At 42.8% G+C, this 16,968-nt stretch overlaps 1 protein-coding gene across 2 annotated transcripts in view; it reads left to right on the top strand.

Annotated features, from left to right (window-relative positions):
* Positions 1 to 16,968, top strand: part of RALGAPA2 (Ral GTPase activating protein catalytic subunit alpha 2) — a 199,832-nt gene that overhangs the window by 37,766 nt on the left and 145,098 nt on the right. For both annotated transcript variants that reach the window (XM_089516358.1, XM_089516359.1), the window contains exons 7-11: positions 2,157 to 2,272; positions 4,015 to 4,153; positions 12,290 to 12,489; positions 13,295 to 13,519; positions 16,015 to 16,188. In XM_089516358.1, coding sequence (XP_089372484.1) covers positions 2,157 to 2,272; positions 4,015 to 4,153; positions 12,290 to 12,489; positions 13,295 to 13,519; positions 16,015 to 16,188 — 854 coding nt within the window. The remainder of the gene's footprint in view (positions 1 to 2,156; positions 2,273 to 4,014; positions 4,154 to 12,289; positions 12,490 to 13,294; positions 13,520 to 16,014; positions 16,189 to 16,968) is intronic.

Raw genomic sequence — 16,968 nt, 5'->3', positions numbered from 1 at the left:
TTTGCTGCAAAGATCTCTGAGACAAAAAAGAGACTGCCTCTGGTAAGACATACTTGCCAGCTGTGTTTTATACATACTTATATCATCATCACTCTTTAAGGGTCTAGTGCATCCCTTGTCATCTACCCTGAAACAGCAAAAACCATACTCTCCCAATCACATGAAATGATGTGGTATCACTCCCAGTTGCCAAATTGGCAGGCACAGTGGCTGACTGCAGCCTTCTAGAACTCTGGAAAAGCTGAAAATAAACTGGTGCAGCCCCCTAGTATCCGAAGCATGCCCACTCTTGAATTAAGCCTAGGTAGTGAAATATATACAGTGTACACAGTCTTTAGAGAAAGTAGCATTAGAGCTTTCTTTGTGAAAACCTTCACTTTCCAAAGGCATGCTAAAAGCTATTAAGAAGAACAAATCACGAGAAACAGATGGCATACCAGTAGCATTTTAGTTCTAACTAAAATCTGCCAACCGATATAGAAACCAAAAAAAAAGACCCATTGATTGGAAACTTTGATATACATCCCTGTCCCCCCAAAAGAAGACACAAAAGACTGCAACAACTATAGGACCATTCCATTAATTTCCCTCCCAAGGAAAGTCATGCTACAACAAAGATTCCTATCAAATATGGATCAAGAAATTCCAGAAGTGCAAGCTGGGAGTCAGGAAAGGAAGAGGCAATAGGAATCACATCACAAACATACACTAGATAATGGAAAACACCACAGAATTCTAGAGGAAGGAATATTAAACCTAAGATATGCAGATGACACCATACTACTAGCAGAAAATAAGAAAGACTTGGAACAGTTGCTAAGGAATGAGGTTGAAATGCTTTCAGGGCGGGCATCCATAGTTTTTTGTGGGTTTTTCAGGCTATGAGGCCATGTTCTAGAAGAGTTTATTCCTGACGTGTGGCCAGCAATTGTAGCTGGCATCTACAGAGAATGCTGACATGAAAGAGAATGGAGTATATATATATAGTTGGTTGAGAGGAAGTGTTTTAATTTCTTGTTGAATGGCAAGGCCTCAGTGTGTCTATTTTCAATGGATCATTAATTATATAGACAACCTGAGACCTTGCCATTCAACAACAGAACAATATACAGATTAACATGTAAATCACTTCCTCTCAACCAATAGTATAGTTACCCTACTCTCTTCCATGTCAGCATTCTTCGAAGATGCCATCCACAGCTGCTGGCAAAGCATCAGGAGTGAACTCTTCTAGAACACTGCCTCATAGCCAGAAAAACCCATAAAAACTATAGTTAATAATTAAGTTCAAAGAAGAAAGTACCAAAGCAGGCTTACTGTTGAACTTTCAGAAAACTAAAATAATGACCATGGAGAATCTGTACACATTCAATATAGACAATGAAGAAATTGAAATCAATATAGACAATGAAGAAATGGAAATAGTGAAAGACTTCCCATACCTTGGAGCAATCATTGATCAGAATGGAAATTGTAATCAGGAAATCAGGAGAAGACTAGGACTGGGAAAGGCAGCTATGAAAGAACTAGACAAGGACCTAAAGTGCAAAGATATGCAACTGAACATTTAAGTTAGCATTGCTAATGCCATAGCATTTCCCATCATTATTTATGGGTGTGAGAGCTGGATGGTGAAGATAGCTGATAGAAAGAAAATCAACTCATTTGAGATTGGGAGATGTGCTGGAGAAGATTTGTGGATACCATGGATGGCTAAAAAAAACAATCAAATGGCTCCAAGAACGAATAAGACCTGAATTCTCCCAAAAAGCCAAGATGACTAAATTGAGGCTGCCATACATCATGGCCACATCATGAAAAGACACGACTCACTAGAAAAGATGACATTGCTTGGAAAGACGGAAGGCAGTAGGAAGAGAGAAAAACCACATTTTAGATGGATAAGACTCAATCAGAGGACAAGGCCCTAAGTTTGCAGGAACTGAGCAGAGCTGTTGAGAAAAGGATGTCTTGGAGAAGCTGCCATAGGTTGAAGTCAATTTGAGGGCATCTCCATTAATCTTGATTTCAAGAGAGAATGCACCTTTTGACAAATTATATTGACAATTGAATTTTAGTATAGTGAATTAGAGTTAAAATTTTTATTCTACTATGTTTTAAATCTTTGAAAAAAATATCTTTGTTTTCTATATCAGCAAAGATTTTTCCAGAGGAAATAACACCACTTTTACCACATGCCTCTGGTGAAAAGAATGCTGAGGACCCAACTTGCTACTTCCTTCAGATACTGTTAAAATATATAGTCATTCAGGTGAGTGAACAATGTCGTAAATCTCCTCTATTAGCATTTAATTTGTAGAGGGGCAACTCTGGAGAATCTGGTGCCCTTCTTTCTGCCTTTAGGACACTATTCAGCCATACAGATTGCCAAAAAATGCTAAGAAAGAAAGCAGAAGGAGGGTGGAGGTAATATTTTTACACATTAAACATTGTAGTATGACACTGCAGCCTGTATAAAAAGTGAACAATGCAATCTGGAGGAGTCAAGAACCACTAACATTGTTGGAGATAATACATGCAGCTCCAAGGCTCCTCTTTATCCACTCCTAATTTAATGTGTCCATGCATTTACCCACTTGTAAAGGCTGTCTTTTGTACTATAATGCAAATACCCCAGAAATAAAGGTGTTACATTATCAGGCATGAAAATTGCTGTCCTACATTTTTCAGACATAGTATTTCTCCAGTGTGGTGTTTGATCTGCCAAGGTCAAGTTTTTGGTGTATGAACTGTGCAACCAAGTTGAGTCTCAAGGAGAACAGATATAGTGTTTTCAGTAGCTTCCTCTAGAACCGATTGAGAATGTAGAGTTCTCCAGATGATGTTGGACTACAAGTCCCATTAGTCCTCACCATTGACCATGCTAGTAGTGGGAAAGCTGTACATTCTGTATAGCTGCTCTAGAGGTGGATGCATCAGGAAAAGAACAATTTCTGTTCCATATTTGAATTTATGTCTTGGGGTGGGATTTGTTGTTGTGTGCCTCCAAGTCATTTTTGACTCATGGTAACCCTAAGGCAGAGGGTTAAAATCCTGATTCTGTCAATTGCAAGATCGGCAGGTTGGCAGTTTGAGACACAAGTGCCACGTGACACAGTGAGCTCCCATCACTAGTCCCAACTTCTGCCAACCTAACAGTTTGAAAGCATGTAGAAGTGCAAGTAGATAAATAAGTACCACTTTGGTGGGGAGTTAACAACATTTATGTTGACTACAAGCTGTCTTTGACAACACTGTCCCTTCGACTTGGTAACAGAGATGAGCATCACCCACTACAATCGGGCATGACTTGACAACCTTCTCAAAGGGGAAACCTTTACCTTTAGCTTTAACCCTAAGGTAAATCTATCATAGGGTTTTCTTGGCAAGTTTCTTCAGAGGAGGTTTGCCACTTCCATCCTCTGAGGCTGAGAGCATGTGACTTGACCAAAGTCACCCATTGGATTTTATGCTCAAGCAGGGAATCAAAACCTGATCTCCAGCATCATAGTCCAACATGCAAACCACTACACCACACTGGTAAAGGTAGTCCCTTGACATGACCATCTAGTTGTAACCAGCTGTAGGAGGCTGTGCTCATCTTCCTTACTAAGCCGAAGAGCCAGTGTTGTCTAAGGACTACTCCAGTTGTCATGTGGCCAGCATGACTGCACCAAATGCTGTTACCTTATTGCTGAAGTGGTACCTATTTATCTACTCGCATTTGCATGCTTTCGAACTGCTAGGTTAACACAAGCTGGGACTAGTGCCAGGAGCCCCATGATGCAGCACTCAGGCCTCGAACTGCCAACCTTCTGATTGTCAGAATTGGCATCTTAACCACTAAGCCACCATGCTGGCTAGAAGTTCAAAAAAGTTGCCTTTTTAAAAATCTAGATATGAGTTGGAATAGAAATTTGTTTTCTTGTAAATACATATATAAACTTTTTCATTACATGTTGTTTTTTTAAAAAATCTGTGTATTAATATGAAATCCTTTTTAATCTGACAAAGGCTGCAAGCTTGGAATGGAAGAATAAGGAGAATAGTGATACTGGGTTTAAATTCCTTTTTGCCTTGTTCAGAAAATATTATCTTCCTCATTTATTTCCCAGTTTTACAAAACTAACCAATCTCTACAAACCTGTGCTTGGTAAGTAGCTAATTTATTTTAAATTCTTTCAAAAATGCTCTACATTTTTGTCACTTTTTCCACTCTGTGTTTAAATATGCCTATTTATACAAATGCAAGCATATTTTCAATTTGCTGAACCATAAGGTATTCATCTCTAGATTAGCACTAATTTTGAATATTTTCACTCTAATCCAGAGAACCATGAGAATGCCAGGAGGTCTCTGCCAAGTCCTTGGCTTCCTATCTGAAATATGATCATATAAATCATATAATTTACATTATTTTCTGTGGAGTAGAATCATAGAATAATAGAGTTGGAAGAGACCGCAAGGGCCATCCAGCCCAACCCCTTGCCATGCAGGAAATCCATATCAAAGCATCCCTGACAGATGGCCATCCAGCCTCTGTTTAAAGACCTCCAAGGAGTGAGATTCCACTACACTCCGAGGGAGTGTGTTCCACTGTCGGACAGCCCTTACTGTCAGAAAGTTCTTCCTAATGTTGAGGTGGAATCTCTTTTGCTGTAGCTTGCATCCATTGTTCCGGGTCCTAGTCTCTGGAGCAGCAGAAAACAAGCTAGCTCCCTCCTCAATATGACATCGCTTCAGATATTTAAACAGGGCTATCATATCACCTCTTAACCTTCTCTTCCCCAGGCTAAACATCCCCAGCTCCCTAAATTGTTCCTCGTAGGGCATGGCTTCCAGACCCTTCACCATTTTAGTCACTCTCCTTTGGACATGCTCCAGTTTCTCCACATCCTTTTAAAATTGTGGTGCCCAGAACTGGACACAATATTCCAGGTGGGGCCTAACCAGAGCAGAGTATAGTGGCACTATTACTTCCCTTGATCTAGACACTTGAAATGGTGGTACATGCTCTGGTAACCTCTCGGTTGGATTTCTGTAATGCGCTCTACATGGGGCAACCCTTGTACCATACCCGGAAGCTTCAATTAGTACAGAATATGGCAGTAAGGTCACTGGATGCTCCAGGACCAGCCATGTAACACCTATCCTGCAAGATCTACATTGGCTGCCTATTCGCTTCCGGGTGCAATACAAGGTGTTGGTTGTGACCTATAAAGCCCTAAATGGCTTGGGCCCAGGGTACTTGGAGGACCGCCTCTCCCCATATAATCCGCCCCGCACTCTCAGATTGGCCGGGAAGCACTTGTTAAGGGTTCCTAAGTCAAAATACACCTTGACTGCACAAAGGGCGTTTTCCATCTCGGCCCCACAGCTCTGGAACTCCCTTCCCAATGAGCTCCACTACGTCACCTCTCTTGATCTCTATAGGAAGGAACTAAAGACCTTTCTCTTCCGACAAGCTTTCCCCCATGTGTCCTGACTTGATGCTGTTCTCCCCTGTTATACAATGGTCTCATTCAGCTAGTTTTTTTTTTCCTGGTTTTTTATGCTGTTTGTATTTTTATAGTGTTTTAATGTAATGAGCTGTTTTTATGATGTTTATATTGTATGTTTTGTATTCTGTTTTGTATTCCTTTTTGCTTTGCTGTAACCCGCTTTGATCTACCCTGGAAAAGTAGGCTATAATTATTATTATTATTATTATTATTATTATTATTATTATTATTATTCTTTTATTGATGCAGCCTAAAATTGCATTGGCCTTTTTAGCTGCTGCATTGCACTGTTGACTCATGTTCAACTTGTGGTCTACTTAGACTCCCAGATCCCTTTCACATGCAGTTTCATTCAGCCAGGTGTCACCCATCCTATATCTGTACATTTCATTTCTTCTTCGTGGTCTCTGCGAATCACACAAATGGGTTATTTCTGCGCATGCGCAGCAAACTCGGAAACTTCTAGAATCTCTGGGCAGAAAGTCATGTAACTTTCTGCAGTCTCTTTGCAACTTTTTGGCGGTAGCCCCGCCCATCCCATATATAAGGCCCCTGGTGGTCCGCCCCTCTTCAGTTCCTTCATTCCGCCGCGTTAGCAGCTCGAGGAACTTGCTGTTGTTCAGTACTGAATCTCTGACCAAAGCCCTTAAAACGGACATTTGACCAAACGGAACGGACTTCGACCTCTCTTTGCTTGCCGATTTCAACCTTGTCTGACTCTCACGGATTGACCCGGACCGGTAACATTCTCAGCGCTATGGCTTCTTTCAAGCAATGCGCTAATTGCGGGGTTAAAATACCCATGTCAGATGGACATGACAAATGCGTCCTATGCTTGGGGGAAGGCCACATCCCCGGAACCTGCAGGCACTGTAAGGCCATGACGGCCCAAGCCCTGAAGAATAGAGACCAGAAGCTGAAAGCGTCTCTATATGAAAAGGCCTTTCGCCCCGCTCTAACCAAGGCCCAACCGGAGACTTCGGAGACATCTAAATCGAAGCCGGATAAGGCTTCAAAAAGGCCTCATGGAGAAAAACAAAAGTCCTCCAAGGCATCCAAAGATGGTCTCGAACCAAGGAAGGCTAGATCAGTGTCCCCGCCGCCTAAGACTAGGCGCAGGGGCCCCCCGAGTACTGTGTTGGTGCCTCCACCGGATTTGCGATCAGTACCGACTCCAATCCCAGAGTCTGCTTCGTCTTCAGCTCCACCTCTCGAGCCCAGAGTTCTGATCTCATCACACCTCTCTGTTCAGGATACAGACTTGGAAATAGTCAATCTTGGCGAGTCGTCCGAATCCGAAGGAGAAATTCCGGACTCAGATGTTCAACTATCACCGCAGAAGCAGAAACGCTCCCGGTCACCATCCCGTTCTAGACGGGACAGAACCTCACCATCCCGTTCCAGACGGGACAGAGCCTCACCATCCTGTCCCAGATGAGATAGACGTCCAACCCTACAGAGAGACAGAGCCACTCTGGGAACGGAAGCTGACGAAGCCCTGGATAGGGATTGTCGCTCCAGCCCCCCTATGGAGGACTACCAGCCGGACAGGTCATTATTTGACACCTACCCGGACTTGATCTATGACTACCACACCGGCCAATACCTGTTACCGGTAGACGCAGACCACCTCCGCCGCAACGTTCCCGGTCCTACAAGAGTGAGGCCTCACTCTCCTCGACACCGTGACACGGTTGAGACAGTCACACGTCGCTCCGTTACGAGAGACCCGTCACCGTTGAGCCACAGGGACAGCAGATCCCCTTCTGCTTCACGCTCTCGTTCAGTTTCCCCGTCTGTCCGGCATCCATCTCCTCCACTTCGAGGAAAATAGAGAACCTCTACAGGGTCACACCTTCAGGACCGTCTTGGCTGTTTAACCATCCGAAGCCCAATTCGGCCATTGTGGAAGGCTCACAAACCTCCTTTGCGGCTCGTCCCTCCTCATCCCCCATGGACAAGGAGAGTAGGAAAATCGACGGCCTGGTGAAGAAGTTTTATGCCTCCGCTGCATTGGACATAAAAATTGCCAACTATGCAGCGTGCATGGGGGCATATGTTCAACTCCTTATGGAGAAAATGGACCCTATCATCAGTGAGCTCCCTGATGATAAGAAGAGGATTATGTCCGCCATCAGGAATGAGGTCCACTCTGTGGGAGGTCAGCAGATAATATCAGCTAGACACTCAACTGATTGCTCTTCCAAAATCCTCTCTGGATCGGTAGCTCTTCGCCGATATGCCTGGCTCCGCTCCTCGGATTTGACCCCCCAGGCCAAAGCGGCCATAGAAGACATGCCATTTGATAACTCCGGCCTGTTTAATAAAGAGACAGATGAGAAATTAAGTTTTCGTTACAGAATGAAAACAGCTGCCAAGAAACACGGCATGTCAGCCTCCTCCTCCAGACCGACCAAACAACGGTACAGTGGCCAACGAAATTGGTTCCACCACGGCCAGCAACGCTTCCACCATCCTGAAAGGCAGTTCCAGCCCCAAGATTCTTCACGCCAGGGCGGGCGCTCCAGGTCTCCCTCCCAACAAGACCGTCGCCAACCGCCCCAGAACCGCTACCAATCAGGTTATAAGAAGAAAGATGCTAGGGGCAAAAATAGATTCTGAAGCCCCCTAGCGCACTTCGTCATCTCCCAGACAGACGGCTTACAGCCCTTTTATAACACCTGGGCATCCATCTCAACAGACTCCTGGGTCCTAAACATAGTTAGAAGGGGTTATGCCCTGGAGTTTTCTGAGCTCCCCACCACCGGAGCTATCATTACCACCGTCCCCTCGGACACCCTTCTCGACGAAGTGCTCTCCCTCTTGGACAAAGGCGCTATCGAGCCTGTACAACCTTCCCAGGCCCGATACTGCTTTTTTTCTAAATACTTTATTGTCCCTAAAAAACCTGAGGGCCTTAGACCGATTTTGGACTTGCGTGCCCTGAACGCCTTCATAGCTTATAGACGCTTCAGGTTGATAACTCTTGCTTCTATTCTGCCACTCTTGCAGAATCTGGGAATGGAAAAAATAAATAGCACAGATAGTTTGTTGTATACATTACTTTTAGGATGGCTGCAGGAAGGATGCCAGAGATTGCCAGACATTGGTTCTGAAATTGCATAATCTATGGCTTTCAGAAAGTCATGGGATGTACTCCAAGAGTTCTAATGATACCTTTCTAGACAAGTTAACTACTGGAAACAGCTACTAATGAACATTCTAGGTCATTTACCGGCCACTCTTATATGGTCAACATGTTATCTTACTACAGCATATTTCTCAGAAAAAGCAAAAGGTTATCTACTGCCCAAATTAAACTTCCAAACCTATAGACAACTTAGGATATTTCTAGGACTCTCTTTCGACATGGACCTTTTTTTGGTACAACCTCCACAACCTCCGTTACCCTCTGGGCAAGACTGCACCTCAGACCCGTACAGTCTTGGTTCCTGTCCGCCTTCGATCCGGTGAGGGACCATCCGGACAAGATTCTCACCATCCCAAGGAAAGTCCAAACCTCGCTGAAATGGTGGCTCCGACCAGACAACGTCTGCTCCGGCATGCCATTTACCCCGCCTTCGCCAGAGATAACTCTGACAACGGACGCATCCCTGCAGGGATGGGGGGCCCATGCATTAGGCCTTACAGTCAAAGACAAATGGACACGAACGGAGTCGAGCCTCCACATCAACGCATTGGAGATGTTGGCAGTAGAGAAAGCGCTCAGGGCCTTCCAGGGCTTGCTCTCCAACAAGGTGGTACTCCTCCTCACGGACAACACCACTACCATGTACTACCTCAACAAGCAAGGAGGTACGAGATCAAGAACTCTCCTAGCCATCACTCTCCGGATCTGGGATTGGTGCATACAGCACAACATTCTGCTTCAATGCATCCACCTTCCAGGGGACGAAAACAACCTGGCGGATCAACTCAGCAGATCCCAAACAACGTGTCACGAATGGAAGCTACACCCAGAGGTAGTCTCCCGCCTTTTTCAGCGATGGGGCACGCCTATGCTGGATCTGTTTGCCTCCCCCAGCAATACCCAGCTAAACAAGTATTGCTCACGGGTTCATGGAGCGGGCTCCCTGGGAAATGCCTTTCAGTTTCAATGGACAAACGGCCTCCTCTATGCGTTCCCTCCCTTTCTGTTAATCACCAGGGTATTGACAAAGATGTGGACAGACTCCATGGATGCGATCTTGATCACCCCGTGGTGGCCCAGACAACCGTGGTTTGCTCTCCTGTTACAACGAGCCCAAGAACATCTTCACTTGAAACACCGACCCGACTTGCTTTCGCTTCACGACGGACAAGTCCACCACCCCGAGATGCAGTCTCTCCCATTGGTGGCATGGAGGATTCAATCCTAAATTCGCTACCATCCAGTGTACAAAATATGATCAAGGCAGCCCAAAGACCGTCTACCCAGAGGTCCTACGCCTACAAATGGGACAAATTCCTTGCCTTTCTACGAACCAGGGAAGTTCCACCATCCCGTGTTTCCATCCCGGTAGTCCTGGATTTTCTGATGACACTGACGGAGGCAGGTCTCTCCTTGAGTTCTATCAAATGCTACCTGTCTGCCATCTCTTCACATTATTGCTTTCAAGACAAACCTTCCTTGTTTAGGAACCCCGATTGTGGACCCTCCACCACAATGGAGCTTGGACACTGTTCTGGCTTATCTAGCCTCTAAGCCCTTTGAACCATTAGCTACCACGGACTTGAGACTCTTAACCTGGAAGACAGCCTTCCTGGTAGCTATCACGTCAGCCCGCCGGGCTGGTGAACTATGTGCCCTTAGGATGGATCAACCCTTTCTCCGTTTTCACAGGGACAAAGTGGTTCTCCGTACGGACATTACTTTTTTGCCAAAAGTAGTATCTGCTTTTCACATCAATCAGGACATTGTTTTACCGACTCTGGCTCCTAATCCGACCACAGACTCTGAGCGCCAGCTCCACGCTCTAGATGTTAGGAGAGCGCTGGCATTTTACTTGGACAGGACAGCTGATTCCAGACGCTAGGAGAGACTATTCGTATGTTACTCCGAAGCCAAGAAAGGGTTGCCGGTGTCACCGCAGAGGTTTTCAAAGTGGGTGGTCAACACCATCCGCCTCTGCTACGAACTGGCTGACAAGCCCTTACCAGGTTGGGTTAGAGCCCATACAACTAGGGCGGTAGCAGCATCCGCAGCCTTTTTGACGGGAATTCCCCTCGAGGACATTTGTAAGGCTGCTGTCTGGTCCCAACCATTGACATTACAGGCTGGACGCCAAGGCCAGACAGGATGCAGCCTTTGGGAGGGCAGTGTTACTTTCTGCCATTCATTAACCTGTGTTAATAACAATAAATAACACATGTGTTCGGTTTACATACTTTATTGTTTCTTGATTTGTGTTAATTGACACTCCCTCCTCCAGAGACTATAGCTCGCTAGTCTAACCCATTTGTGTGATTCGCAGAGACCACGAAGAAGAAGGACAGGTTGCTCACCTGTAACTGTGTTTCTTCGAGTGGTCATCTGCGAATTCACACAAACCCACCCATCCTTCCCCTCAGTGTCTGCTCATTGACAACGCTTGTTGCAGCGCTGTTTGCGGCTCATTCGGAACTGAAGAGGGGCGGACCACCAGGGGCCTTATATATGGGATGGGCGGGGCTACCGCCAAAAAGTTGCAAAGAGACTGCAGAAAGTTACATGACTTTCTGCCCAGAGATTCTAGAAGTTTCCGAGTTTGCTGCGCATGCGCAGAAATAACCCATTTGTGTGAATTCGCAGATGACCACTCGAAGAAACACAGTTACAGGTGAGCAACCTGTCCTTTTTCACCCTAAGTGCAGTACCTTACATTTCTCCGTGTTGAATTCCATTTTGTTAGCTTTGGCCCAGCTTTCTAGTCTATTCAGGTAATCTTGAATTTTGATCCTGTCCTCTGGGGTATTAGCTACTCCCCCTAGTTTGGTGTCTTCTGCAAATTTGATAAGTATGCCCCCAATTTTGTCCTCCAAGTCATTGATAAAGATGTTGATAGCACTGGGCCCAGGACAGAGCCCTGTGGGACCCCATTGGTCACTTCTCTCCAGGATGAAAAGGAGCCATTGCTGAGCACCCTTTGGCTTCGGTCAGTCAACTAATTACAAATCCTTGTAACAGTTGCCTTGTCTAGCCCACATTTTACAAGCTTGTTTGCAAGAATGTCATGGGGAACTTTGTCAAAGGCCTTACTGTAAATATGTTTAGAGTCAGTAAATAAAAAGTGCATTTTTAAGGTGATATGCCTAGGGTCAGAATTTGACTTGCATCCTTCTTTTATTTATATTTACTTGAAAGTAAGTCCTACTAGTTCAGTAAAATTTATTCCCAGTTAAATGTTTGTTTTGAAGCCTTATGTCCTAATACGCATTGTTTTAGCAGTGGTACAATAAAAGCTTCATTTGTGACTGAAAACTAACATGCATTATTAAAAAATCAGTGTTGTTTAACTTTGTATAATGAAAAAGTACTATTTGAATGAGGAAATTTTAAAGTTTTGTGGACTGAGAATCTGTATGTGAAAATTATGAAACTTTTTGCTCAATTTAGACTGCTCTTCTAATGTATAGAGAATCACTCTGAAAGTTTCAACTGTCTTTTAAAGTAACCTTTTGTCTCTGAAAAACAACAGATCATTTAAGTTTTATGTATTCAGCAGTTTTCATTGTTTCTGCTACATCATCAACTTCTTTTCCCAAGGTCAGGATTTGAAAAAAATAATTTCCTGCTTTTTGTTTTACAGACATTCCTGGTTTGCGACCTAAACCAGTATATGTCAGTGCAATTTTTAACAATGAAAACATTTATAGCACAAAGATACCATACATGACTGCTCGTGTAGTTTTTATTAAATGGATTGTAAACTTTTTTCTGGAAAAGAAGTATTTCACACCAACACAGAATTCTAAAAATGGAGGGGACGTTCTGCCCAGAATCATTCAAGTATGTTGCCAATTTTATTTGTGTTATTTTTTCTAATGAACTTTATATTAATATTTTACAGTTTAAATCACTTTAGCTAAACTTTGGCATTAATGTTGTTTCTGGTCGCTACTGCAGTCTCAGTTAGAGTAGGTCCACTGAATGAATTTCTGAATTGTTGTCCACTTTGTGTAAGTCCCACTGGCTTAATGAGTCTTCTGTAAGTGAGACTACCAGTTTGATTTAGACCTTTCTTTTGGCATAGATTTGTGTAGCTGCTTTCATTTCATTTGAAATTAAATGGGGAAGGTTACTTTGCTAATGAAATGGCATCCTTGTGTCAACTAGAAGTTATTTAAAATGTCATGTATTAAAAAAATACTTTGTCAAATTTAGTTTAAACAAGATGGAAGTGAGGAAAACTTGCACCTGCACATCTAGATGGTTGTTGCTTTAGAAGACGTATCTATGTTTTGATAGCTGCAAAGCCCTCCTGGGAAGTACGGATTGTGCCTTGGGCCTTAATCTTCTCAAATATATTTTCAGAAAGGTCCAAAATAGACTTTTCCCAAAACTCTTAAGCATGAGAAGCATTTGAGATGGTCACCATAGAAATATGGCATTTCATTTAATTTCTTGATTAGAGCTATGAGTTCTGTTGCAGGGTTGAGTAACTGTGGCTCTCAAGATGTACTTGGACTGCCATTCTGTCAGGGTGCTATTAATTGCTAGTATCATTAAGCCTAACTAAAATGTCTTCTGCATCAGCATTATATTTTATAAAATATAATTCACATTCTTATCTCCTTGCCTCATCTTACTCAAGACTGTGGGTGGTACAGTGCAAGATAAAAATCCTGAGCCAGAGAACAGTGTTCCACCAGATCAAGAAAAAAGCCATTCAAACAGTAACACTTTATCTGAGAGGAGACTGAGTGATTCTAACTTTTGTAGTATTGAAGAGCAACACCGGGCAGTGTATGACATGGTGCAGCAGATCCTCCTATCCACACGAGGTTATGTCAATTTTGTCAATGAAGTATTTCGACAGGTTAGTATTTGTAAAACATCTGTATGTACAGTTGCTGTCTCTGTAAGGTAGTATGTTGGGTTTGTATCCAAAGTCCTGGTTTGCATCCATTTCACTTTGGGGCGAAACAGATGGGTGTGAAGGAGCGGCCTCTGGCCACTCCGCCCTGATTGAGTCCTGATTGCCCTGGGACTGTGGCAGCAGGACAGCCTGCTTTTAAAGTGGGCCACTGCCACAGTCCCAAATAGGAACGGCTTTTCAACGCTCCCTTTACCAACGGCCTCAGGCTGTCTTAAGCAGCCTTAGAGTGACTTCCAGTCACGTTGGGGGCATTGACATCTGCATGCCATGCCCCCAAAGTGGCCAGAAGCTGCACTCTTTGGCCCAGCTGTGTTGAGCTTTGGAGGCCTTGGGCAAATGTAACATCCTAAACTACATCAGACAGTTACTACAAGATAAAATAAATCCATATGGTCTGCTCTTGAGTTGTGAAACTATGTGGGAAGAAATTTAAATATCAAAATATTCTGGGATGCTATTTTTGTAGTTTGGAAAATAAAAGAACAAGGGAACTGAAGCAACTCTGGAAACTGGATTGCAAATCTTGTTGAATTATGTAGTCTTCCAAGTTACCTCTTAGGCTTGTGCTGCAACTCTTTCAGCTTGTGATAAAGCTTTAAGAAAGATTTGATTATAAATGAAATCAACTTAAACAGTTATACATTTTTTGTTTGGATTAGACTAGTCCCAAAGTAAGAACATATATAGGCTTGAGTATTCCAGTTGTAACATGGTTATGCTGCTGTTCTCTGACACACGTAAATTAAATTAGTTTAATCTGGATGTTTCCATGTTGAAGGGGCTCCTCCCTCCCCTGGGTGGGTGTGGTTGTGTGTGACTCCATACTCCTCTAAAACAAACACACATTCAGTGGTTGCATCAACAAACTTTAATTAACACCTCTCAAACTCCAAATATAAAGCTGTTCTTCCTTCAGACTTTTCCAATAAATGAACAAAACTCAGCAAAGTCCATGTGAACTTGTGAATGTTTTATGTTGTCTAAACTAGCTCCAATAGTAGTATATGTAATTTTTTGTTATGCACTTGTGAATTGGTTGATTGACTTGTGTTAACAGCATTTATTTAACGTAAGCACGCACCTCCTTCTGTCTACTTGTAAGTGCCACTATGTTTACTGATTTTACCTCAGAGGATGTATGGAGTAGTATTATAGTCTAATTTGTATAGATCCTATTTTTATACTCTTTATACTCTTGACAAATCGGGAAGGTTCATTTTGATTGGACTCTGGTCTGTATCTGAGGCGCGGTATGAATTGCCCAAATGTGCAGTGCTGACGCCGATTTTAGGGTTAGGGACCGCATGGTAACCACACGGTTCATAACCTGAGCACAGCGTGACGGCGTAACAAAGGCAGCATCCCATGTACATGGGCGGCACCATTGTAATGTAAGCACTGTGCGTCGTCCGCACGGCACTGTGCGTCACTTATGTCATAAATGTGCCATTGGCACACTCGTGACGTCCTCCCTGCGGCACAAAAAGATTGGCAGTTGCGGCTTCACTCCGGAAGGAATTAGGCCTCCAGCAGGCCACCAGCAGGCTGCTCTTTTGGGGTGGTTTGTCCTATGCCTGAGACTTGTAGCTCCGGAACCTCCTCCTGCTTTGGTTTAGCAGCAGGTCCTAACAGGTCTGCTGCTTCAGTCTCTCAGTCACACTCCATTTCCATGCGCTGGAAACAGGGCATGACCACACCAAGAAGAGTGTCTCAATGCACATCTATCCTATTTGGCCCTCTGTATCCATAGATTCTGCATCCATGGATTGAAAACATTTCAAAAAGTATTAAATTCCAAAAAGTAAACCTTGATTTTGCCTTTGTGTATAAGGGACATGATTTTACTGTACCATTGTATATAACGGGACTTGAGTATCCATGGAGTTTAGTTTCTACAGGTGTGTGTGTTTGTCTGTGTGTCTGTGTGTACTGGAACCAAACCCCAGCAGACATCAAGGACCCACTGAACATAAAGTAGCCTGTGCATTTTCAGATTGTGGATCTTTTGATCTTAGTTCTGTGTCCTCCAACAGCCTCCTCCAACCTGACACCCTTCAAATGGTTTGGCCTACAGTTCCCACCATCCCAAATTGATGTGGACTGTAGAAGAAATCATCAGAAGGGCATCAGGTTGGGAAAGACTGTCCTACAATTACAACAAAAACACCTTTATCAATATAATTTCTAATTAGTTTCTCTTGATCTTGGTATGATTTCATTATAGAATGTTGATGTTATGCCAAAACTCCTTTTAAGAAAGGGTGCTGGCTGGAATGATTGTACTAGTGTGATGTGGTGGGCCTATGGATATCTTTTCCTAGGCTTCTTTTGTATGATATGGCTTATTCTTCATTAATTGAATGGACTGATAAATGATCCCCAATGTTTGTTTGATTTCAGTCATGGATCAGTAAAATGCATTATTCACATTTTAGGCGTTTTTACTGCCTTCATCAGAAATATCTTCAACTGAAAAGGTAGTGAAGGTATATAGAAAGTGGATACTGCAAGAGAAGCCTGTGTTCATGGAAGAACCAGATACAAAGGAAACTGTTCAAGATGATGATGGCATCACAAATCATTCAACAACTGAGCCAGACAGCAAGCATGTATGCTGCTATTTTTTTTTACTAAATAGTTTGGATAGTTTATAATGTGCAGTCAAGTGACGATAATGAATGAGTATGTAATCTGTAAAGAATAAACATATTAACAGTAATAGAAAACCACAAAATTTATTTTGTTTTTAAGTGTCTGCTGCTGATCCTACACCTATTCTTCTAGTTGATTCAGTGCTTGAATGTATCCATTGTATTTCAGATAAGCAGTGTTATTTTGGGCTTAATGACTGAAAAGAAATCCACAGGATGCTGTAACCTAAGTGTTGCAAGACAAAATGCATAACAAAATAATGCAAGCAGCAGAATGACACTTATGGCTCAGCTTCATACACTGACTAAACATGCAATACCTCCTAATATCAGCAGATTCAGTATTTCTTACAGCTTTGTTCCTAAGGTTTCATTTTAATTTTCTGTGAAACTGAGGTGTATTCGTTTTACTCAAATATGTACCTATTGCCCTCTTTCATGAAGGATTCCAGAGTATTTTATATATATAAAAAATCAAAATATACCAAATAACTTAAAAGTATTAATAAGAAAAATAAATGATGAACAAACAGAAAGTTAAAAATATATAATTAATCAAAAATGTTTTTTCTTTAAGTTTGGAGTTTTGTAATGCTTTCCCCTTTTACTAATAATGCACTTGGCTTGCAACAACATTCATTTTATGTTTCATGTCATAAACACCTAAAAACATACTTGCTTCCTTAATATTTAATGAATGTTTTTACATGTGGGAACAAAATTCAAAATCCCTGAAAT

The sequence above is a fragment of the Sceloporus occidentalis genome, unplaced genomic scaffold, assembly GCF_023333645.1.
Source record: "Sceloporus occidentalis isolate IW3139 unplaced genomic scaffold, rSceOcc1.0.p SCAF_3, whole genome shotgun sequence".
Classification (NCBI taxonomy): domain Eukaryota; kingdom Metazoa; phylum Chordata; class Lepidosauria; order Squamata; family Phrynosomatidae; genus Sceloporus; species Sceloporus occidentalis.
The sequence above is the reverse complement of the archived record's forward strand: the minus strand, read 5'-3'. Positions and strand labels throughout refer to the sequence as shown.